At 37.7% G+C, this 26,547-nt stretch overlaps 1 protein-coding gene across 6 annotated transcripts in view; it reads left to right on the top strand.

The window, feature by feature from the left end:
• Positions 1-26,547, top strand: part of KCNIP4 (potassium voltage-gated channel interacting protein 4) — a 382,078-nt gene that overhangs the window by 185,623 nt on the left and 169,908 nt on the right. Inside the window, exon 1 of one of the 6 annotated variants that reach the window (XM_012573578.5) lies at positions 24,230-24,480. The exons of the other annotated variants lie outside the window; for them this stretch is intronic. Within the exon in view, the coding sequence (XP_012429032.2) occupies positions 24,381-24,480 (100 nt within the window). The 5' untranslated portion in view covers positions 24,230-24,380. Of the gene's footprint in view, positions 1-24,229; positions 24,481-26,547 lie in introns of those variants that run through there. 6 annotated transcript variants of the gene reach the window in all.

Raw genomic sequence — 26,547 nt, 5'->3', positions numbered from 1 at the left:
GTAGTCTTATAACTCTTTAGTTAACAATGGCGTTTTTGCTTTTTGTTCTGCACAGCGTTGGTCAGTATAGCACAGTAAAATAAAATTATCTCTAACAGAGGGGTCCAAACAGAAGTATCAAACCAGTACTGAGGGAGAGTAAAATCATGGATCCATCTTCTCATATCACAAGTGCCCATACAAGAGTTAGTCAGTATTTAATAAACAATAAAACTTTAGCTTCACTGTTTCCTACAGATTTTATGGCACGGGACGGAGGAAAGCAAAGAGTGCTAATAACTGAAGGAAGAGCAGAGATGAAACTGAGGCAGAAATGATTGAGAGCTGCAGAAGATATGTGATTTGAAGCATGGATGGATTCATTATCACCATTTTTCTCAAAATTTTTTTCCTTCTTACTCCCAAAACAGCAGGCACAGGCTTCTTTCTTGTATAAACTGATTTTTGTATTGGGGAGGAGAGATGAGGCTTTGCTGTCTTTTGAACTGCAGTTACTTTATGAGAAAAAGAGTTTTATAATTACATTTTTGAGAAGGAAGACGCAGTAGAAGCTGGACCATTCTTCTCTACGGAGTTTGTTTTTATAGAAATTGTTAAATAAGTAATGGAAGTGAACAGGTTATCCTTTTTTTACCTGGCACAGCACAAGCCACATAGCTTTGAAGAAACAGGATGCTGAGCTGAAGGGCTCTCTCTCCTTCCTTCAATTCAGAAGGTAATAGGGAGCAGCAGGAGATGCAGCCCTGCATAATTTTATTTTTTTCTGTCAGAGACAGTGCTAACTACATGTATGGAGAAAGTGAAAGGAAGCAGAGCAGAGTCCTTATTTTCTTTGATTCTTTGATCTAGAGGTGAGGAAAGGATTGGCTTTTCTCTTAGGTCCCTGCATTTCCACATACTTGTGCTAACAAGCACATGGAGAGCCCCAGGAGTGCCAGCAGCTTGGGTAATTGCACACTCTTGTGCTGGAGTGCAGAGAGTGAGCAGAAATACTTGAGAAGGGGGTTTGCATGGTTGTGATCAACCTCTCTGTGAATTCTGCTATTTCAGCTGATCCATCTATAACTCTCTTTTGTGAGTCTCTCAGCTAGCAAAAAATTCATTTGATTTGAAGTCAGATTGGTTCTTGCTTTTCATATGTATACTCAGTGAGTGCTGGCATTACACAGAACCACTGCCAATGTGCCAGATGCCACTGCTAGTCACTGTTGTCAAATATAAGATGGAGCTGTCGTAGGCATTTTAGTTTTTCCTGGCAAGAGTCAGTTCAAGAAAAAATAGTGATGTATTAACCTAAACTCCTGTTTCCAGTATTTGTGGAACATTTTAACACCTAGGGTAGTATCTGGCTTTCTGGAGCAAGAGAACATTTTTGGGGATTCCAGATAGTAGCGTTTGCTCTAGATCTTCTGGGTTTTTAAATTCATTTATTGGGGGGTGTTTCTCTTCTTTGTTTGTTTGGGGTTTTTTTTTGTTTTTGTGGTATTTTGTGGGGTTTTTTTGTTTGTTTTGTTTTGTTTTTTGTTTTTAAATTTCATAGCTATGGACAGGTAAACTGAGAACTGAAATGGTAGGGAGTTTTATTTCTGCACTTTCTAGGTAGAACCTGCAGTGCAAATCTCCACTTACATCCAGGTTACAACCTTATGTTGACTTATGGCATTATTCTGGGAACATTTGTAACTGAGCACCCACAAAAATACTGCTCCTTTTCTCTGGCCTCCATAACCCATGAATTGCATTGTGCTGCCTCCTCTATGGTTTTGGGGCTAGGAGACTTATAGAATGGAACAACTGAACTTTAAACTTGAATCTGTCACTCAGTTGTTGACTCAAAATCAAACCAATATTTTGTTTCTATGCAGTATAAAATTAAGTTATTAAAAGCCATCTGAAATAAGGCATTTTCATAAATAAATAATTTCTTAGTCTGTATTTGATCATGGGCACATTTCAGTGTTTAACCTACTGTAAAAAAGTCATTAAAATAAAGAAATCTTTCTAATCACATAAATTAGTAAAATGAATTAAAGAACAACATTTCTGCTGTTAGTCATATATACCTACCTACTTAGCCCTGCAGCACAGGTCAAATTTGTTTGATATAAAATGTCTTGAAGAGATAGTAAGAAATCAGAGTAACCTTAAATTTTGGTGCTAAGATTGTCCAAGATACAATAAAAAGTGTCCTTGAATGCTTCCTGTCTTATTGTCACATTGGTAGCATGTGTTTTCTCCAGATTTCCTGGGAGAATTTGCCTTAAGAGCCTTGCTGATATTTTTTTATTTACATGCAACTACTACAGAAGAAACCTTTTTTTATTACTACAACACCTCCTTGCTGCACAGCTGTTATGGTCTCTCCTCAATCAGGAAAGAGTGCTGTCAATACAGAGGTCCAGGGGCCTGGTCAAAACATAGTCTAGAAAGCTTGAGAAATTGATGTCCCCACCTTCTACTCCAAACAGTGAAATCAGCAATTTATGTATGCATTTTAGTTTGTTTTTACCAGATGCAGTGATTTCCAGTGCCTAGCAAATTCCAGGACAAGGGTATGGATGTACAGAGAAAATGACAACGTACTTATGAAAGTATCCTGAGTGGGCACTGAAAAACTGAGAGATCCAGAAAGAACAGACATTTTTGAATCTTGTTCTCATTCTCCCCACCATTCCCTGCCCCCTTGCCCCACGTTATGCATAGGAGACATAACATTAAAGCTTAAGTTTTAGTGAAAGAAAAATGAAATAATTCTTCAAGTACTACAATAACTATGCTCAGAAGGGATTCGATTACTGCAGATTGTTATTAAGAAGAGTAGGTGACATTAATTGTGTGTAGGAAATGTGGTGACAGCATTGTTCAATAAGTTCAGGGTTAAGTTATGAGTCTTAGTTTTAAGAGGTCCTTGAAAAGTGAGACCACTGCTTTTTAGAGGCTCATCCAAAGAAAAAATACCAAAATAGTTAAATATAACCTGTGACCTCTGCTAATTTTCAGGACTTAACACAGCACATGTCCCAAAGCATATGATGCAAAATAGCTGCAACACATTAATTAGCACTAACCAGCACTAACTGAAGTTAAATGATGTTTTATTACTTCCTTGTGAGTGATTTTCTAGCCTTTGGCTAATTAACAAAAAAATCTCACAAATGTTCAGTTGGAAAAGATTTTGTTACCGTGTAAAAAGCAAGCAGTTTTTCTGGCAATAAATCTGAAAAATTGACTTTACGAATAATCTGCCGTTCTCTTTCAGCACTATGAGATTGAAGTGTGCATAAGGATTTGCTACTTTTAAGAAATGGCAGCTAGTAAATCAGTTGCAGGCAGATCCTTTAGCTTGCATATTATTGCAAAAAATATATTCATTTCCATATGTATATATATTTCAGCGACAAACCTAATTTAAAAAGCAGAATTCATATAAAAAATCTGCAGCAAGCAAAGGTCCCTTGCTGTGACTGATTGCATTATTTACAGTACTGCTTCAGATATAACCAGGATGATTTGTCTTTCTGACATTACCACAATGATATGAGATACAGTATGCTAATATGCTTATCTTGGGTTATAAGGCATTATTAGTCCTTTGTTTCTTTCAGTCTCTTAATTAGTGACTTGTTTAAAGTCATCCATCTTTGCTCCCATTTATGCAAATATTCCAAATTATTAACAATAGCATCACTAGGGTCATGTTTATCTCTTTCTTTTTCAAGAAAATATTTTTCTAAAAGCTTCATGTAACCAGTCTTGTTTACATGGAGCAGAAACTTATTCTGCTAATAAATCTAGATGTTTTAAGAAGTAAAGAATAACTGTCAGTTAATTTAAATTGTACATATGTGCTGTGTCAATAAAACATAAATGAACACCTCCATCAGTTCTACATCAGTATTTTCAAACAATACTATGGAGTGGCATGCAAAATTAGCAGTGCTGACAGAATGGCCATCATGCAGCTAAGTGATTATGTACTTATATATTTTTTTAATCACAGATGATTCTATTTGCATTGAATTAATAAGGACAAAATAGTAGAAAAAAATATTAATCTATGAAATATCTGTTTTTAAAAGACTGACTGGTAGTTTCCCTTCAGTTTTGTTTGAGTTCATTGCTGATCCCTGTGGGACTGGAAGGAGGTCAGACATCCCTCCCCCTCATCCCTCCTCCACTCAGGAGTGGAGGGCAAGCAGGAGCAGACAGCGCTGAGCAGAAACACTTGACTCTTCCCTGGCCTGTGACCAGGTCTCTGTTTTCTTCCTCTTTCACTTTTTTCACTTGCCTCCTTTTAGAGCTTTGGCAGTGACAGAGGGAACAATTAACTTCAATCTTGTGAAGGAAGATGTTGTGTGATCAAAGCAACAACTCAGCATAATCCAGTTTACTCTAACGGGGAGTTATAGGAGTAGATTTTGTTCTGCCTGATGCCATGGCATGTCCCAGGAGATGGCCCTTTTATGCCTGCCTGGGCTCTGCACTTTCCCCAATGGTTGGGACTCTGAAGTGCAAATGTGGTGTTTATGAATATGGTGGAAGTGCCTCTCTCCTTGCTGATCTTTCTAATGAGCCAGGCGCTTATTTTGCTATGCACTTATGTCAGCTTCACACAAAGGGACTAGGAGGCTTTGCAAGACTGAAAAAACCCTAAAAGTTTTAATGAGCTTTGAAAGTGAATTCTTACTGGTGCCAAAACAATATGTGGAATGACTGAGAGAAAAGCAATTTGATGCAATTTTACTCATGTATGAACTAAGGGAATATTGCATTTGAGCACATTTATAATTAGCTTTGTAACGAAGCTGATAAGCTGATTTTATAAAATTGTTTGGCTGGTTTTTGGCAAGGTGTTTTCAGATTATTTTTTCTTTGTGGACTTGTTTGTGTTTTTTAAATTTTTTTTTAATCTTAAGTTTATGAATGATTTTCATTAGAAAGTACATGCAACAAATCTTGAATAACATAGCTGCAACTGAACCATTCTTAATCATGTCTAATTCCAGTGCTTCCCAGTAGGGAAGCAAAAAGGATTTTTCCTTAAATGTTAAAATGAGTCCCATTCACACCTGAGGAAGACTTCTTTTGTAGAAGAACAAGAAAATAATATTGATAAAGCAACAATTTTGTGGTTTTCTTTGGAACTTCTGACAAAACCAGTACTGTAATTTTACCTGTCCTTTTGTGAAAAAATAATGGTAATTTTTAAAGTATTATTTCAAACCTAATTATCAATATTTTGAGTGCTTTTACAGAGTATCTAGAAAAAGAAATATTTAAAAATTAGCACTTTTTTTTTGTTTCTAAAGTAATAAAATGCATAGGAATAAAAATAGGAATTCACCTGTTAGTATGAAAAGGCTCTCTGCTGTCATATAAAAAGGCAGATCAGCAAATGAAATAGAGGTATTGAAATAAATATTACTGTTCTGATTTTCCAGAATATATTCTGTCGGTCAAGAAACCCATCTGAAAACTGCACTTTTCTAGCCTGCAGTATATTGGTGTATATCTAAAAAATGTTTGAACACTAAAAGCAAATTGACATTATGTAGAAAAAACTTTAGGGCTGAATTTTAGTAGTTTGTGACTGATTATAACTCTCAAAATCTACAGTCTCTTGTGCAACATCCTTTCAGTCTATATTTTAATTATATACAGTTAATGGGAATATGCAGTAGTTCAAAATTAGTTGCTGATCAGTATCTGTAACCTGCAAACTATCGAGTTAATTCCCTATGCTTATACATAATGTAGCTGTGTGTCTTCAGGATATATTATCAAATAAAACAGAAACTTGAGTTTGTATGTGAAACTTATCTTGAAAGCTTAGGAGATACTTTATAAGTCTAGCAAGTGTTACTGAAGCAAGGAAAACTGAGTGCAGAGCATTCAGAATAAGGAAAAATTTGGTAAAGGTCAACCAAAAAGAGAGAAGAAAACTTACAACACTGAGGAATTGCTTTACTTCTTTAAGGCATTATTGTCTGTAGGAAATTTTTCTCTTGAGTTTCAATGCCATGGTATGATGTGACTTCTGCTGGTGCACTTCTGATTACCCAAGGACTTTATTTTCATGGTTTTTCTTCTACAAAGTGTCTCTCCCCCATTTGTCTATATATGTTCTGCCTTTTTGTTGCTGTTGTTGTAGTGCAGACACGCCAATGAATTTCTGGTACAATATAAGCAGTTTGTGTTCATTGCTTGGCTGTATAAATTGGGCATCCCGCATGAATAGAACTGTCTCCTAAAGAAATGCATTATTAAAGATTCCATGTTTGCAGTGGTCATATATCAATATTTAAACATTTTTAGCCTACCTTCCTGTTTAAAGCACAAAAGAGTTACTCAAGTATAGATGAGGTACTTACTAAATGCCTCTCACTTGAGAGTGACTCTGCAGGTAAACCAGCCTTTTGAAACAATTCCCTTATTAGCAACAAGCATATTTGATCATCATTAGCATAGATTTAGTTTGCCTTTAGTTAGGAACAGGTTGCTGCTCAGAAAAGCAAAGGGCAGTTTTACCAAAACCTCTAATCTGATTTTACTGTAGGTCAGTACCTTTGTCGTGTTGTTCTGCTCCAGAGCTCCAGCCTTGCATTTCAGAAGGAAAGAGCCCTTTTGCTGACCAGCACCAGCTCTCTGTAAACATGCATCATTTAATCATTTTATTGGAAGCAGCTGAGGATGCTCTAAAAATAGATGTGTAAATGATGGACAGTTCATGATTTGTTGGCATGGAATCAAGACATGACAGAAGGGACCAAATGAACCAATTGCATCCTCACTGCTGAGGTTACTATGGAAGCTTTAACTCTTTACACACCCTCCATCTCTTGCTCACATAACTTGTGCAGTACACATTAATTGTTATGGATGAAGCATATTTCATAGAGTAAAATCACCCTGCGCACATTAACTGAAGCTGTCAGACATGATTTAGGGACCTATGGTATATTCCATAAATTCTCATGGGAGAATAGAGGTACCTCTGCCAAGGTCTTGAAGCAAAAAAAGAGTAGACATTCAAATTTGAGATTTAAATAAATAGTTGTTTATTTGATATATTCACTTTATTTATTTGATATATTTTTTATATTTTCACATATATTTACATAGTGAGAATATAAGTAAAAGATCCCCAGTGATGAAACAAAAAGGCAGAGAAAAATTAAAGACAGGTGGAAAAATGAAATTTCTTATCTAAGTCTCTTCAACCCATTTCTTTCTGGCCTGCAAGCATCTCATTTCTTATCCACACTTCAGTTCAACCAATCCTCATAGTATCCTCATAACTCTGAACTTTTCTTTCTTTTCTATCATTTCAATATATTTTCCTCCTTCAGCTACATACAGTGTTTAATATAAAATCCTCCTTGTTTAATGCAGGCATCACAAACCTTCCTGCAGTAACCACGCCTCAGTTTCTTCCATATACAAACACTGAACTCTATCTTTTCATCTTCACAGGCAGTGTGTGGAGAATAGAATTATTTTCAAGACTTAAAATACTGTGCTTTCCCAATTGTTGATACCCTGAGTGGATGTAGTGATTGGAAGCTTTTTCTTTTTTAACTTCCTATTTTCTGACAAGTAACAGAAGCCTCACAGGAGCTGTGGTGAGCCTGCCCTATTTTATTTCATTAAACTCATACTTTTAAATAAAGGTATATCAAAAGGTAGGCAAATGGCAGTATTTGGACTGTCTAATTTCTGGGACAAATAATTTTCCTTCTTATCTCAGTATTGAAGCACCAAAGGAATATTCCTTTTCTCTTTATTTCTGTTGACTGAAACCCAAATAAGATAGATTTTCAATCAGATTCCCTTTGACCTTTCTGATATTACAAAGATAAATACATTACAGTGTCTCTCTCTGTCTTGGAATTTTCTTCTGCCATAATCCAACATTTTGTTTTCTCACACACTTACTACAGGTTTTCAAATAAATGCCTGGGTGTGGGAAAAGCAAATATACCTCATTTTTCTTTAGCTTCAGTCTCAGAATTACATATTCCACTTTGATTTCAACCTAGCAAATGATTATGCATTTTGTTTTTCATGTAGTAGTTATATCTGTTATACATATATAGTAGTTATATCTGTTATTCATGGCAAGCAGTGCCATAATTTTAACTGAATTATGACAACCAGATCTAAGTAGAATGGCCTTGTCTTTCTCTGAGTTGAATGGGTTGTTATGAGTTAAGGGGTCTGTCTTTGCCTGAAAATAAATTCAGGAATCTGGGATTTTTTTTTTTTTTTTTGAGCTCCCAGAGTTTATAGAGTACCATAATAATCTGAAAGTTTTAGCATGTATACAGCAATCTCTTGGAATCTCCTAAACATTAGGCAGCTCATGTAAATATGTAGCTTCATACAAGCTGGCATCTGAATGTATGGCTACCAGATATGCTCAGGGGAGTTTTTTTGGTCCTCACTAGGCCCCCCTGCCATGCGACTGTGATGTTCTGTGCAAACAGAACAAAATGAAGACTGCAAACAGCTCTGTGTGAAGTCCAAGGGGTTCTCAATACAGACCAGACAGGTCTGTATGCCCTGACCAGGGCATGTCCCAGCACCCTGTTCTCACTGTATGTGTGATCATGGGACCCTTGAAGACAATGTCAAAATCCAGAAGTTTTTTCACTAGCTGAATACATTTTATGGGTGTGTATTATGCATTACCTAGAAGGTGTTACAATACTATGTGGGATTCAAATCAAAACCCATTAAGCCACGTGAACTTTTATCACCCTGTTATTTCTAAGTGCTTCCTAGATTTCCTTTCTCCCATTTAAGGATTGTAGAGAAATATGAAAGGAGGTTTGGACTATGCTATTACATCAAGTGAGAAATTGTGTTGATGTATCGGTTCCTTATTCCCAGAATATAAAAAACTCAAGTTTGTCAACCCAATGCTTTTTCTAGCCCAACTAATACAGTACTAAATGAGGAAAAATACCAATACCAGTCAGGCAGTGAATTCAGCTCCTTTGTTCTGGTACATCTTCCACTTGTTCCTAACATTGCTTAGATCAAGATTTGATATTACTTTGGGAAAATATTGGAACTAAGGTACTGCTAAGCTAAGTTCTAGCATTCCTGATTACTTTTAGCTGCAGGATTGCTAGAAGCCTCTATGTAGCATAGGTATCATCCTATGTCATTTCATCCAGAACATTTTGCACACTTTGGATTTCAAAGGGTTTGTGAGCTTCAGCAATTTTTTAAACCATTATAGTTGAGACCTCTTATGAAGAAACTCTTTACCTTTAAGAAGAAAATTTTGAAGAATTTTGGAGACTCTTTAATCTTAACCAAATGTTGCTTTATAAAGTAAAAGTCTGCTTCTCCCTTTTCATTAGGTTTTTTCACAGCCAGACCTGTACTCTCCCTTTCCTTTTTCAATCTTTCACAGCAGTATAGCATACTTGAAGCAATTACAGAAATTGCAACAACAAAATTAGAGTATGGTAGATACTTTAAGCTTTATTACAGCAGACAGACTGAATACCAGGATGGACAACAGGATATGCAGATTATACTTTTGGCTCTTTAACTGTCTTATGAAAAGCAGCTCTTTACCTCTTAGTTTGTTTCCCTATCTAAATGTCAGCAACATATATTCCTGCAAAACACTTCTGACAAATTCTTTGAGCTTTTGGGGAAGACATGAAATTCTGTGTACTATTGGTTGGGAAGAGCCCATATATACAGAAATGAAGCACTTCCCAGAATACACTAATACATTGGTGAAGTTGAATTCATAGTAGCAGCTGAATTTTTCTTTGCATTGGATCTGACTCATAGACAAGAATATTTACAGAGTAAAGTACTTGTCAATATTCCTCTCAAGGTAACCTACCAGGTCTCATTATCTGCTTCAATAAACCACAGTAACAATGAGGGCTATTGCTTTTCACAGTGCTATTATTGCTGTTATCCCAATCACATGAGGTGAGATTAACTGTGTTCACAGGATTTCGAAAAGGATGCAATAGGATTTACAAATAAGGTATTTTTCTTAAATTGAAAATAAAGGATGCAAGAAAAGAAACATAATTGAAAAGCTGTGACTCATTTCTCTAAAAAACCTGAGGTGCATGCCTATTCATGTACCTTCTATTTTTAAAATGTAATGATAGTCTAAGGCTCTCCATCAGTCTGTGTTAAAGTAGACAAAAATATTGAGCTGAATTTTGTTGTGAGTGTCCTTTATTTGATATTATCTGACACATCAAATAGAACAGCCTAAAGAAGGAGTTTCAATAAAAGTTGCATTTTGAGGAGGGTGGGGTGGTGGAGGGGTGTGATGTTTGTGATTTTTTTTTAAGAAATGAGTCATGCCTTAGTAAGATAAACTTTTAGTTTAACTAGTTATCCAGAATACAAGGTGTCTGTTTTCAGAATGACTGAAAGCTTTTTCTTTAAAGGAAGTTCCTTGGCTAGCTTTTTTTGCAGAAAAAAAAAGTTATGGCAAGCAGACTTGCCATTGTAGTCTGTGCTGCCCCATGCAGATTCTAGCAGCTGGGAATCCTCTCTCTCCCCTCATCACAGAAGATTTGAGAGTAGGTTAAAAGTATAGCTATCCCTTGTCTAAGTTAAGACATAAATTATTAACTAGTTAGTAAGTAGAGGCAACTTAATACCCTGCTGTCCCTTGCATCAGTTCACAACTAGTTGCACAGGAATTTGTAGTAATTTTAACAAGACTAAGCAGTTTCCCATGTTCAGACTTCAGCAATGCAAGTGCTCCACAGAGAAAATGTCTATGTTGCCATATACTCTCCAAAAGCACAGGCAACAGGCTGCAAGGGCATGACACAACTGGAGAGAAAAAGTACAGAATACCTCATTCTGCATTTACCCTTTCATTTTCAGTTAGTAGTGTCAAACATAATTCTTGAGGCTAAAATGGTAAACATCAACTTGAAAACAATAAAAGAGAAGTCTTGCTTTGCAGTCTCCAGCTGACCCTGGTCACCTTTCTAATGCTGGCACACTCATGTTAAATACTACATACAAGTGTGCCAGCATGGTGTTTAGTACTCCAGTACAAAATAAATGCCATGTTGCATTTTAAGCTGGTAACATTTTACAGCCATTTTGTACTTTTGTCAGAGACTGTATATTACAAATCAATAGCAAATTAGATCCAGTACCTTTGGGACCACTGGCTTATGTAGGTCTTGTTGCTCACTGATTGTGTTACAGATTGCATGGGGATTTTGCTTTTTTGATTGTTTGCTTGGTTTTAGCTGAGTTCCTTCAACTAAGAGAAGAGAGACATTATCTCACAGATTATTCCTCTCATCTCTGTGAAATCTCATGCTTTCTCATTCTTTCACCTACTCCAAAGGGGATTGTGTCTACACTAAGGTAGAAGCAAAAATGTGTCCAGATGAGTCTTGGCCCAATTTATTAGGACATCTTACTTATTTTCAAACAAAACACAGCCAAACCTCAGCCAAACCATTTTATTTTCTACAAACGGATGCACTGGAAATCCATCTGTCTTTTTGGATCCGGTAACAGATGCTATCCTGCTTTCCAGTGTCATTGAATTCTGCTCATGGATGACCCATGCTTCATTTGTACTTGATTTTCATTTAATTTATCCTGAACCTTGTAATAAAGCTCTCTAGTGTTTAGCAAATTGCACAGAATTGAAAGCCAGCCACATGAACTATTAACATGCAATGAGACAGCTATTTAGGGCTCATCTCTGCCAAAGTATCAATAGATTCAAGAACAGAACTAATTTATATGTTGAATATTTGGCATCAGCTCCCTCTGTACAAAGCAGTTTATCTGCTGGGATGAAGAATTTCTACAAAAGAGTTCATCAGGTCAGAAATATGTATTTCTGATCTGAAAATTTCTGAAAATTCCCTGAAATGGATCTTGTCATAAACATTTATTCCAGAGTAAGCTGACTGCCCATCCAAAGCTGGCATATCAATGTTATTATTTGTTTAGTACAACAAGCACTGGCTTGTTTTGAGTTAACAATATAAATGTATATTTATTAAAAAATATAATTGTTTTAGCAAGTCAGGAAATCTATGGTTACATCGAATTTCATTTATCTTTAAGTTAGTGCAGTGCTTGAAAAAAAAACTGTTGTGCAGACATACTTGGTATTTGCAAGCTTTCTGGCAGGACTTTGTTTCCTAGTGCAGTGGACAAACAGACTGTGAGTCTCTATACACTGCTTTTTTAATTTTTTTTTTTTTCAGTTAACACCACCATAGTGTGCATTCATATGAGTCGGAGACATATGCTGATCTCCACTAAACACTGTACACCTTGGATAATTTTTTCTGGCTGAAGCTGATCTGAATTTGAGGGGCCAAATGAGTTTATAGAAAAAGTGGTATTCAATGGTTTCCTGATCAAATAGAAATCATATGCACACCAGATTTTTCAGTTCAATCACGCTTCATTTAATTATAAAGCTTAGACGTTTTGTTTTATTTTATTAACATTTATCAATTAGGATATCATACACCTGGGGTGACATTCTGAATGTATATAAAAACACAGTCAATGTCTAGGGAAGCTCTTAATTGAACTGAAGAAGGAGTACATTATAAAAGAAAAGTCATCAGTAGTCAGTGTGAATGAAAGTTATGTTTCCCACAGCTGTGGAATAATTTAGAAATTATTCTGGATGGTTCTGAAATTCTATACTTTTATGTTAGGAAAATGCATTTCCCAAACACTTTTTTATTTTGTTTTCCATTTTTGAAAAACTGTTTCAAAAATAGCAAAACATCTTAGATATTCAGTTTTCTAGTTAAAAAAATATAAATGTACCACAGCATCATATGTAGGATAATATGAAAATATGGAAACTAAGTAATGCTTCAAAGAATTCTTCAAATAAACTTCAGTTTAAATTTTTTACCCCAGATCTGCTTCCATGAGGAATTGGTTTACAGAGAGGTATGAATAGACAATAATTAAGTTGGATCAAATAGAAGAAAAAATAATGAGGAAAAGACTGAATTGGGGTTGAGTTCAGCTTCTAGAGAGCAATAAAGTATTAGAGTTCAGGGGTGTGTACTCCAATTCTTTTTTTTTTTTTTTAATAAAAAAAAAAATCACTAAATTGCAATACAAGAGACTGGACAAGGTGGATTTCTAAGATCCCTTAAAATTGTACAACTGGTCTCCATTCTTTGAAAAAAATATTTGATTTTTTTTTTTAGTTGATGCTTCCCACAGAACATTTTTTTTGCTATATTTTAAGATTTCTATATGAAAGGTAAATATGGGGTGGGATGTTATTGTTGTCTTGTGTAGGCCATGTTTTCTATGGGTTCATTCAGCTTTAGTGATCCTGATTGTGGAACTTAAAGTGTAAATGAATTTAACTCTCAGCAGCACCTCTGATAGTGATTACTGAAATATGGCTCTAGTTTCAGATAACTATTATATTAAATCTTTAGCTTGACATTTCCACTACTTTTACAGCAATATGAAGTAGTCATTTGGGAATAGGATAGATTCAAAGCTCCATGCACAGGACAAGTTTCACCAATGTAAATCATCAGACTGAGGAACAACTCTGCAAATCATGCAGTTTTTCAAAATGTCTCAGAATTTATTCTGGATACTTGAAAATTATCCCCATATGAATAAAAACCACCAAGCCAAGGACAGTCTGATAATCTTCTGTCTTAGTTTAAGACAATTTAAAGGAGAACTCTGGACTGAGTTGCCTCTCTTTATAGGCGCAAGCAATTCCTTTCCACCAAAAAGGAAAAAAAGCAAGTCCATGTCAGTGAAAAAATAACAGTTTACTATTATAAGGAACAGCAAAAGTCAAGACATAAGCACCAGATACAAAACTGCTGAATCTGGCAGACTGCTCAGAACAGAGAGGCCCAAAACCACCAGGCACATCCCCACCAGGATGGCGCTCCTCAGCCAAGGGATGGGTCAAAGGATGAAGGGAGAGAAAGTGTCAGACTTTCACTCCGCTCTGCACATCCTCCCAGCTGGAACTCTGACTGGTGTTCTCCAGGGCAAGGACTAGAATCCCTCAGAAGGGATTCGCTGTCCTCCTGGCAGGAGACAACAGGAGCAGGCAAGGCAAGGTGGCCAGGCTGGGGAATTCCAGTCTTCTCTCCTGCAGTGGGGGCTGATGGTGAGCTGGAGCAGGGCCGCAAGCAGCTCTAACCCAAGAACTGCAGTCTCTCCAAGTGAGAAAAAACCAATGAAAAGAGAGCCCAAAAAGGAAAAGCACTTTTCTTTGCCAGGCCCTGCTGTTTGCTTTGTATAAGGAGCTCAGGTTTTCTCTTGTGATGCAAAACATTGCAAATAGGTCAGAGGGGTAGTTCTCAGAGGGAAGAAAACCCAACCTGAAGTTACAAAGCAGGAACATACAAACGGAATATAAGACATGTCTGTCTGTTACCTCCAGCCACTACCATGTTGTATGTATATATTTCATTTCACAGTTCTGTCCTCTGATAGGAGAACCTCTGATATTCATGGGTAAATCTAATTTGCATTCTACAATTAATTTCTATGTTGCAGTCTTAGGATGCCATTTCAATTTTGTCTGCTTCCCAGCCTGAGGAAAAGGAAGTGTTTTAGAAACTCTTTTCCTTCTTCCATACTGCTCTTCCTTTACTGCTGTTTAGTTTTAGACTTTAGTGGTTTTGCAGGTGACCTCAAAATATTTGTCTAGAAGTCTTTAAATGGTTTTGGTTTTAATCTATCTAGCACAATTTTAGCATTAGTACTTTTCCAGACAGAGAACATAGACATAGTCTACTTGCGTCAATTACATTTTTAAATCTTCCATGTGAAGGGAAGCAATCAATTTTGTTTGTTTGTTTTACTCTGCAGAATATTTTAATCACCTGGCAGCCTGTTGAAATTAATCCTTTCTCTGTCACGTAAACTGATATACAGCTGTATGAAAGATTTTTACTGGGCCATCATGCAGCTCATGCATCCTCTGATGCCTGTCCTTAAGGTGCTCAACCTTGCTACTTGAGTAAGCCCTTTTATGTTTTCAAGAGATGAGGAGAGAATGTGGGCTCTTTTACTCAGTGGGGATTGACCATCTATCAAATAACCAATGAGGTATTCAGAGAAAGCAAAATAAATAAATACCTAACTGTAGTGAAGCTTTGGATGTGTCCTACTATTTTTTTTGTTTGTTTTGAAAATGAGGTGCATTACATGTCATATTTCATATTGTTTTAAGTTGCTGAACTCCTTGGAACATTCAAAGCTGTCTCTGTTATATATTACTAGTGAATATAAAAATAAAGGAAATATTACCTAGCATTTTATAGAAATTCTTGTAAGAGGGTAAAATGAAAGAGCAACAGTCTCTTGATGCAATTTAAAAATTAATATGTAAATAAATTTTAGTGACTTGTTTGTTGTGTCTCCACTGGGTCTTTCTTTGCTCCAGAAATTTTCAGACCATTTTGGAAGGCTACTGGCTCACACAAACACATTCACCTTATAGACTGAAGTAGAGAAGGCTTAAATCAAGACCTAATCTTTCCAGTGCAACAAATATGAATTTAAATAAAAGCAGCTTTCAAACACCACAGAGGATTAAAGAAATGAGCACTAAAGAAACAATAGAATTATGAATCTGTAATAATACATATTTTTATATGCAAATAACAACTTTATAAAGAAAAATATTCCCTGGAAACCAAATAGTGCAATAGTGAAGAAGGAAGTGGTGATACAGGCATTTATATTACATAAAGATAGGCAAGGGAGAAACAATTTAAATAACAAGAATTCCTTGCCTATTAATTTAGGAATATTTCTGCTGAGTTTAGCAATTTTGAAGGTCTTTAAGTCTTGGTGCTCAATGCACGGAAATCTTCTGTTCATTTAATTAAAAAATTTAATTAAAATTAAAAAATGTCAGTGCTTTATGTCTTTCTGGATTGTTGCACTAATGTTCTTCAAATGTGTGCTGTAAAGACCACACATGCAACTGATGTAGCTTGGACTGTCTTCTGAGAATGCTCAGCCAAGTGTGTGTTTCTGTATTGCTGTTCACATAAAAAGGCCATCCATGTATCCTCATCAGATGGTTTAAAACAATCATTAATAGTCATGGACTACTGATGAGGTAAAGAATACTATTAAATATATGGTCAGGATAGTTACTTGCCAGTGGTTTTTTGACCATGAGAAAAATGGTGACAACCCCCATGATTCTTCAAGCACCCTAATGCACCCTTCATGAGTCTCTGTAATAAGATGGCTTAGCATCAGCCTCCTCCCAAACCAACACTCCCAGCAAAATTGAGAACCTAAAATGAGCACATGGATTTCTCTGTATCAGATTTACACATGGTAGAGATCTGCAGGAAAAAAAAATTAAAGACTATCAAAAGGTTAGGAAGAAACTTTTTGGGCTCCTTCACAGTGCTCCAAGTAGGTAATAGGGCAGAATTGGAAACTGATTGTCTGTCAGCTTGCCTTATTTATTTAATATATGTTGGTTGGCTTTGTAAAACCAGTCTAGAAAACAAACAAAAAGAACTTGTCACTCTTTTGTTCTGTCATTTGTCCTAATAAAAACTTCTGGGGAAAGTAGGAGCTTGCTCTTTAGACTAACAGCGCTCTAGGGTTTAAGTTAGGCTGAAGGATTCTATAGACATCAGTTTCAGATTTCCCTGGATTGTTGGTTCTGCCTTGTTTTGTGGTTCTCTGGGTTTCTAAAGGCGGAACTATGAAAAAATGCTGTCTTTCTCCAAACTATCAAGTTGTTTTTCATGGGCATATGAGACAGGCTTTCCTGGGATTTTTACTGTTGATTGGCATAAGTCTCTTGTTGTCTGCAGTGAGCTGCTAATGAACCAACAAGGGATTAGGAGAGAAGTCTAGAGAACATCCACATGCTGCATCAGCTGAACTGGAGGAACTCTTCTGTCAGTCTCTTTATTTTAAGACTACAGATAAATTTCCTAATCATATTTGTGATAAAGCCAATTTAATGCAATGTTCACAGCTAAAGTCTGCAGAAAGCCTGACAGTTTTCCAATAACCTGTAGCAAAAGAGGTAGCAAACCTCAGAATTTATTTCTAACTATTAATGAGATTTCTAATTATTTAAGACGTGTCTTCTCTCTTTGCTATCTGGATAAAAATTTTATCACATTTTATCAATAATTTCTCACCAGCTTTCCATAGCTATGGCTTCAAAAATGTCAGTATCCACATGCAGTTATAGGAATATTTCAGAATATTAAGGGGCTGTATTAAAGTCAGCAACATTTCTTATGAATATGGTCTAATTTATGAATAAGTACAGCTAAAATTATTACTTGGGTGGACTAACAGTTCAATATGCTCTAAAAGTCAATAGGACTAGGTATGGCAGTAGTATGTTAAGACTGGCCTTGAAGGTGACAGAAGATATTTTGCATGTGATGAAGTGGATCTACTAGAAATGTAAAGGGAAGACTGAAATTGTTGGAGTAATAAGCAAAAAAGATGAATTTTGTGGCAGTAGCCTGAGTGGATAAAGAGGAGCAAGACAAAGACAAAAGAGAGGAGGTCACAAGGGCTGAGGAGCAAACACATGAAGTCTGCATTAAAGATTTAGTTGCTAGGCAGGGAAGAAACACTGAATCTTAGAGCTGTTGCTCTGAAGGCATTAAATACACACTAGATTTTTAAGTAGAAAGAGAGAAATTAGTAAGAGGTGATACCCAGGTTAAAAGACTGCAGGACTGACATGTCTAGGAATCTTTCAATGAAACTACTCATGTCATGAGTGTTAACTCACATGCTTATGCCTTGGCAGAATAACACAGGTGTGGCTCATGTGTACCAGCAAGCCTGATGAACTACGGTGAAATAAGCTGCTGGAGGCCTGCTACCATCTGTCCAGGCATCCCACAGCTGTGTGGCACAGAGCTCCTTGTGGCCCTGTGTTATTCAGAGAAATCAAGTCAAGTTTTATAAAGCACCATCGCTTGACAGGCTGTGACTATCTCAAAAATCAAAATTAAGCTGCCCACATTAGTTCTTCACTGTGGAAGATGCATAAGAGTTTTACAAATGACAATTGGTAACTCTCCAGTCATTCTATGTGACTTTGAAATTCTAGGAATTTTTCTGTAGTTTGGAAAATGATCAGTATGTTCCCTCAAGTGCAAATACTTGAAAAATCATTAAGTTTCTTAGGAGAAAATTTCTTGTTAATAAAGAAGTAGCACAAACAAATCACAAGAAAACGTTGAACTGCAGCTGTGGAATTACAACAGCCAAGTATTTTTCATCTTCAGTTTCCACAGGCAGCTTTAAAATACAGTTGTCTGACAGCTTTAAAATACAGTTGTCTGACATTTTTAAGGCATTGAAAATTTCTAAAGGTTTTTTTTGGTTTTGTTTTTTTTTTTTTTAATGATGTTTAAAACCCTCTAGCAAAGATGGAGTTATCAGAATGGAATGTGATGAGAAAATTTCTGTATTATAATGAAATTGTTCATGGTCAAAGTGTGTGTTATAGCTTCCAGAAATATACACTACCAGATTCGGGGAGACATATTTTCACTGCATGGAAAGGGACAAACTTGAAACATAATTCCATATTAAGGGCTCCAGAATACCCACATAATATTCAGAATATTATAAAGAATAAGTGATATATTGACAGATTTTGTGCTGCTTCTGACATTTATAGCAACCCAAAACTGGAGTTATGTTATGATATTATGATATGATATCCAGATCTTCTGGTATACTTTTCTGCTGGAACTACATCTCAGTTGGCATGTAGAGACGTTTTCTGTCAGTCTTTGAAAAGCCTGCTTATGAATAATTGCTGTGCATAATTTTTGCTATTTCAATCAGTTCTGTAAAAGCACAGGATTTATGTATTGCCATCTAACTATGCACCCAGTGTGACGAGACAGAACTTCTGCTTCTTGGTTACGTCATGCTGCCTGCAGGTTACTCCCTGCCCTGCTCGCACCATGGGAGACAATTCGCATGAGATACAACCTCCATGCCAGCCCATGGAATTATTGCTGCCTGCTGCCATGGGTCTGAGCTGCTGATTTAGGGGCATATCAGTAACTATGGCTTCCTGTGTGGGACAGGAACATGACATAATCATCATCAAGTCTCAATTGTGGCAGCTCCTTGTATTGTGACAGCTGAAAAACATTTGACACAGTTCAGGATGCAGGCTTAGATAAAGACTGTGAAAAAGTAGAAATAAAGCACTGTGATATCAGATTGCTGTGATCTTTTTTTACCTGTATTTAATCTGGGAAAACTATGGAAGTCATGCTGGTTTAATGCCTACAGAGAAAGTTGCAAAGCGTTGGCCCTTATCAGAGTTAACATTTAGAGTGGCTGAATAGCATTTTGTCACTTTTTTCAGATTAATTAAATAATTACTAAAAAAAGTGTTAAATTAAAAGAGACAAGTTTGCATCTTATTTCTGGTTTTCTCAGTGTTTTGATGAGCTGGAAGATTTACTAGGTTTTATTTATTTATTTTTTTAAAAATAATGTCTTAGTTCATTCTCTTAATTTATATTGCTAGTAGTAAATTTAAGAGAGAAAAAGGCAGACTGCAGTGTAATAACAGCTAGCTGCTAAGATAATAAAGCATTTGAATTTATGATACATTAAGATTTTCTGGTTCATTTTCTTCTTTGAAAAGAAAGAGTGGGTTTTCCCTTTTCAAGATTAAAACCCATGAACTTCTTTTAAATATCTATATGGAATACATATTTTAATGATTTTACTGAATGTTGGAATATTTATTCAAAGATGTTCTTATTAAAAATGGGCAGAAATATTATTGAAATTTGTAATAAGTTGAGGGACATTTCTTATAAAGTAATCATTAAATTGCTCTGGCTTTACATAACTTTTTTTTACCATTAAAAGAAAGTATGATTTAAGTTTTTCTTGGTCAAAATCAAGAAATTGTATCCTCTATTAGAGATTTTGTGCTCAGACTTTATCTGTGGCATGGGATTCCCACTGGTATTCCATTTCACTTTTCTCTTGCAGCACATTGACTTCTGCACCCAGCTCTGCCAATTGACTCTATCATCAACTTTTTCTCACTAATGACGGCATTTCCCAAATCTGGTATTGCACATGTGCAGCCTCCACTGCTTTATCCAAAGCCATCAAGTTTAGCTCTCATCACTAATCTTTCATGTTTTGAACAAAATCTAGTGGATTTTGATTTCTGCAGGCCAGACTCTCATAAACTATTTTGAGAGGTGGAGAGGAATATCAGAGGTTAGTAATTCTCCTCCTGGAAGCCATGATGAAAATGTGGGAGTGGCTTACCAGCATCCAAATGAACATAAGAGTGTAAGAAAATGAAGTGCAAGGAAGAAATATAACCATTACTGGGACTCCATCTGTAGACCAGCTTATCACTTTTCAATCTAAAGGGATTGGGTCTTTTTTAACATTAACATTTCATGATATATAGCATTAAGAAATAGCAGTTAAGATTAATGGTATCAAGGATCTTAGTCATGGTAAAGTAAATGGAGTCATTGTGTTGTGGTTTATAGCTCCATCACAAGATGCGAAGTGACCATTTAGATATGTTCCCAACTGAAAATATAACCAGTGACTTCAATTTAATATATTTGCTCTCACAGTAAAATATAATGCTGCAAAATGCTTTGATGAAAAGGAGACAGCATTTATAATACTTTAAGACCAAAACCTTTAATTTGCAGTTACACATAAGAAAAACAAGCCTTCATGCTCTTGTGTATAAAAAATGTACGTAGCATTTAATTTATTATTTAATATATTTCCTCCCATTCCTATTTCCTGCATTTGTACTCGTACACTTTTTTAAAGCTTAATTCTACATTACATTAAGGCTTTTGTAGTTAGGCAAGAGAAAATATAGGGGTTTCTTCCTATCATGTTTAGATGGAACTGTATAGGTACATGAAGATCACTTTTTTGGTCTTTATGGAGAGCAACAAATAAAACAACATGCCACATCACTGTTTTTTGCAAGGTATGTGGAGAGAGAAATAATGTCAAGCAGTTTGTAACCCTATCAATGAGTCAGGTCCATGTTAAACAAGTAAAAAGGTGAAGATGAGAGATAGATCTGTGCTGTTTTGTGTTCCTACAGAAAAAATATTGTAGGGTTTTATAAAAACCTTTTGTTTTTCTCAAAAGCAATGACTTAATGAGCAAAGGTGTATTAAAATGCATATTAGATTACCTACAATTATAACAAAAACGAAGAGAAAAAAAAGCATTCTCATGCTGGTTCACAGCACTTGAGAAACACAAGTTTAGTCACATCTTTCTTGGAAAAACCTTGCTTTCCCCTGGAGATTATCATTCTTACTGTGCTTTGGCATCTACCTGTAAAACTGTAGCCATCAGACTAATTCTTCGTTTCTTCTGTATTTCTCTGCTGTTTCTTGGAAGAAGAGCCACAATTAGCCACAGGTTCAGTACACCTACACCTCTGGGAAATACTTTTCAGTTTGCTGGTACCTGAGGAGGCAGATTTCTGACAAGTGTGTTTGTCTAATCACTGCCAGCCATGGAGTTCCAGTTTGCAGGGGGAATGGCAGCACTACTGGCTTTGCAGCACTGCCACCACAAGCTCTGCTTTCCACTTGTTTGCTTTCAGCCCTGAGTAAGTGGGACTGTCACTGCCTTTTAAAAAGTCCTTAAAAAAGTGTTTTCATTTATAAATTTTCAGCAGACCAATATTACGAAAAGCTATTAATTAAAAGGAGTGTGTCCTTTCAGGTGATGATGTTGTATGTACCCAAACACAAGTTGCATCCACCTTTTGGGTAAAGGCATACAAGATTGCAGATGCTGTGTTCCTGATGCTGATAAATTAGTCTATTTTAGTTACACATTGAAGGAAAGCTGGACCTACTTTCCTTATAGCCATTGATAAGATGGCTTAGAGGGAGAAGACATTTAGCCTTGTTCGGAACAAAGATTGAATGAGAGAAAAAAAAAGAACATAGGAGAAAGTTTGCAGCAGGTAAAAACAAAGGTTCCCAAGGAAAAGCTGCCTGCAGAACTGAAATGAATTCAATATTTAGGATGGAGTGTTGAAGCATAGATTTGCTGACAGAAGAAGTTTATCCAGCTTCAGGGATCCCAATCCTGAGTAAAAATCATAGAACATGTGAATATTACGCTGTAAGGCTTTATCTATCCACTGTACAGAAAAAGGTACCTATTGTCTCTCTGTAAGTGCCATTACTCTCAGTTCATTCCACTGTTTTCAGTAATGACAACACCCGTTATAATGCAAGTATACCTGGGGGACTTAGAAGTTGCTGCCAGTTCTCACATAACACGGTGAATTTTTTTAATCTTATCTAAGGAAAGAAAGAAAACCAAGCCCTTGGCAGTAATTGATTTCAACCATGAGCGGGACAGTGCTCTACCAGACAGGATTAAATTAGTTGCAATTGTTCCCCTGCTCATTTTTTGCTGCAATATAGAGGTGCTCTTTTTCTATTGTAAATTTTTTCCTAGATGCTAAATTTTTAAGGGATTTAAGGAGTAAATCCTTAACCATTAATTCACTGTATTCATGCAGTCCATATATGAATACACGGTCAGTACTGCAGACTGTTGCAGTGGCTGTTAGTGGTATATCAGTTACAAGATATCAATTCAGTCCTGCGGTCAGCATACAGTTCCTGTATTTCACTGTGAATGTTTTCCATGGAAAGGACTTTGTTTAGAAAATATAACTGAAGTGAGAAAAAATTAAAAAAAGGAGCTTGATTCTCCTTTTTCTTGACCCATACCTGGAAGTATTCACAGCCAGGCTGGATGGAGCTTTGAACAATCTGGTCTGGTGGTAGATGCTCCCTTGCTTGTGGTGAGGAGATTGGAACCAGATGATCTTTAAAGTCCCTTCCAAACCAAACAATTCTGTGGTTCTGTCTATGATTCTTTATTTGTCTTTTCAGTTTTTGTTTTCCAAATCAGCCCACAGGAGAAAAAACAAACAAAAAAAAAGACAAAAAAAGAAAAAACCAACCAACCAACCAAAACAACCAAAACCTGGAAGAATCTTACAGCTTTGGTGGGTTTTTTTTTGTTTGTTTGTTTGTTTGTTTTTTTGCTATAATTACAATTCCCCTCAACGAACCAAGAAAAAAAAATATCCCTAGCTTGCTGTTACATACACAATGTTGTGTATCACTTGCCACATGCAACAGGTGGAATGCCATCGTACCGCGGCAGCTGTTTTACCTGGAGGAACTAAGGGAGAACTTGGCAAGTGCCCCGCCGACACCTCCTCCAGCTGGAGCCAGCCGCAGCTGGGTGCGGTGAGGGCACTCGTGCCCCGCTGCCTGTCCCGCCCCTTCCCGGGGCAGCGGTGCCAGCCCGAGCCCGCTGAGGCGGCGGGGCAGCTCCGCGGGGCTGTGCCCGTGCCCGGGGCTGTGCCGGGAACTGTGCCCTTGCCCGGGCCTCTGCGGGAGCTGTGCCCGTGCCCGGGGCTGTGCCGGGAACTGTGCCCGTGCCCGGGACTGTGCCCGAGCTCTGGCCCGGGCCCGGGGCTGTGCCCGTGTCCGGGGCTCTGCAGGAGCTGTGCCCGTGCCCGGGGCTGTGTGGGAGCTGTGCCCGTGCCCGGGGCTGTGTGGGAGCTGTGTCCTTGCCCGGGGCTGTACCCGTGCCCGTGCCCAGAGCTGTGCGGGAGTTGTGCCCGTAGCTGTGCCCGCGCCCGGGGCTGTGTGGGAGCTGTGCCCTGCCCGGGGCTGTACCCGTGCCCGGGGCTGTGTGGGAGCTGTGCCCTGCCCGGGGGTGTGCCCGGGGCTGTGCGGGAGCTGTGCCCTGCCCGGGCTGTGCCCGGGGCTGTGCGGGAGTTGTGCCCTGCCCGGGGCTGTGCCCGGGGCTGTGCGGGAGCTGTGCCCTGCCCGGGCTGTGCCCCTGCCCGGGGCTGTGTGGGAGCTGTGCCCTGCCCGGGGCTGTGCCCGTGCCCGGCGCTCCCCGCGTTGCCGCGGCAACGGCTCCGCGCCCACCGCTGGCTCCGCCGCCAGCCCGGGAGCGGCTCCCCCCGCCGGGACGAGCCGCAGGCAGCGCCGGCCTCTCCCGGAGCGCTTTCCCGGGCGGTCCCGGGGTGTGTCCCGCCCGCCGGCCCCCGCTGCCCGCATGGCTGTGCCGAGCCGGGCAGTGCCGGCAGGCCGGAGCTGAGCCGCCCGCCTCTCCTGACCTCCGCTGGGCTAGCCGGGATGTGCTCCCTGCCGCTCCCCTCCCACTCGCCCCCTTCCCTCGCAGGAGCCTTCCGCGCCTAGTTTAATGGCTTTGCAAAGAAAGCCCGCCAGAAGAACACTTTCCTCAGTGGCGGTGGTCAGACCATGACCTAACTCACCATGAACTTGGAAGGGCTTGAAATGATAGCGGTGTTGATCGTGATTGTGCTTTTTGTAAAAGTGTTGGAACAGTTTGGGCTGATTGAAGCAGGTTTAGAAGGTAAGGTAGTGCTTTTCAGTGGCTCGTCATTTTTCTGTTCTGGTTATTCTCTTGCAGCGAGGCAGGAGCACCTGTGAACTGATGTAAGGCACTACCCGAATCACATCGAGAGCGACTGCACTTCAGTGGCTGTCTGTTGTGGATGTTGGTTGTGGTGATTTAATTCTGTAGGAAAAATAAACTCGTGTCCAGAAAACTGCCAGTATAAACTTAGGGGTTAAAGTCTGAATCTCTTACTCCTGTTTTAAATCTGCGCATTTAAAGTATTGGAGGGTAAAGCAGATTTTAGTATGATTACAGGCAATCATATTGCCTTCAAACTGTCTTGTAATAAAAATTGTTTTGTAATGTATTCACATTAACATAATCTCTACTAGAATTGTTATAATATCAAGGTACATCTTTTATAGTATTTAAAAACCTGTTGAATATTTAATTTACTGTTAGCATTTTAAACTGTGCTTGAGGAATAACTACAATCCTCAGATTCAAACTAAGCAACTTGAACATTCACTAAGGGCAATCATGTGCAAATTTTATTGTTTGATGCTTTGTTTTTCTTAGACAGATCCCCTTCTCTAGTAGCAATATTGTTTCTTTATAAACCAGCAAAATTAAAACCAGGAAGATTACTTTATTTTACATGTGCTTTTTACATGTGGAATAGTGGAATATTGATTATTTTTACCTTATTTCTGAGAGAGCTGTTATTCTTACTATATGAAGAGTTAGACTAAAAAAAACACTGCATGCAGCATGGTCGATAATGTAATGGCAATCATTACATCCCAGTGTTCTATTAGTTTACAGTCTGAAGTGGTCTGTTTCTCAATTGTTGAAAGAATATTGTATTCTCAAATCTTCCTGTAGGCTGGCATTTGAATACAGTGTACATATGTGAAAAGGGGAACTTTGTTGACTAATTATGTTTTCATAACAACAATTATGGTTAAGCAAAATTTTCTCCTAGAAAACGTCTAAAGTAGTCCTGTTTATGTAACCTTTTCAGGAAACGCAGTCTTCCTTTGAAGTGATTTTAAATAAGGAAGTTACATCTGGTTCTCTGTCTGTGTTGCTGTCTTGCATGGACTTACTGGAATCACGTTAAAGAATCTTAAAGCCCTGCAGTAATCAAGTGCACTTTTATAAAGATTTTATGTTTGTCTTCGAGTATATGATATCCCGTTAAATAACATAGAGATTCCCTTAAATGTATAACCTTTTGATTTTCTTTTTGTTCTGTGTTTAGCTTTAAATATAAATACCAATTAACATGATAAATGTTATAATAAAAGTTATTTCCAGCATTAGAGGCTGCAAAGACTGTGGGGGAGGTTGTTTGGCATGTTTGAGTGTGCTCTGACGAGTCTGATTGCCACATCTGTTTGGGTTGTCTCGTAAAATACATAATTTGATTGTTGTCTCTACTTGTTGCTGTGGCTGGAGAAGTTGATAGTGGAAAGATGATTCAGAATATAGTGAAGATGTCTAAAGGTGGTTGTATTATTTCTGTAAGAAAATTTTCTGTTTTGCCTGCCTCACTGGCCAAAAGTCTGGGGGTCTGTGTGTGAACAGAGTCTGAAAGTTTCTTCCTTCCTACTGCAGGACAGGTTTTCAGCATGCCAGCTAGAGGAAACCACTGGAAGGCATATATGCCCCATTCCTCTGTGATGTTCTACTTCTGTGAATGACATAAAAGGCATGTTACATGAGAATTAATTAACAGATATAAATAATGGTGTGTGTTAATGTGTTAAATTTCACAGACTGAAATTTTTTTTTTCCTCTTAGTTCAGGAGCAGTGCAGATTTCTTCCCCATTTTTTCCTTAAACTTGTGATTTAAAGATCTGAACTTATTACGACTGACTACACTAAGAAAAATGACAGATTTTTACACTTTTACTAGAGAATTGAAAAACTTTTCAATATAATAAGTATCAAGGCTATTAATATCCACTTATGAAGGAAAAGTACATGCATTGTAAAATTGTGCAAATGTCAGAAAAGTTTTTCAGCAGAATTTAAAAAAAACTAGTATAGTCAGATTACCCAAAGGCTTTTCTGGA

The sequence above is a fragment of the Taeniopygia guttata genome, chromosome 4, assembly GCF_048771995.1.
Source record: "Taeniopygia guttata chromosome 4, bTaeGut7.mat, whole genome shotgun sequence".
NCBI lineage: Eukaryota > Metazoa > Chordata > Aves > Passeriformes > Estrildidae > Taeniopygia > Taeniopygia guttata.
Note: the sequence above shows the minus strand (reverse complement) of the source record. Positions and strands in the feature narration are given on the sequence as shown.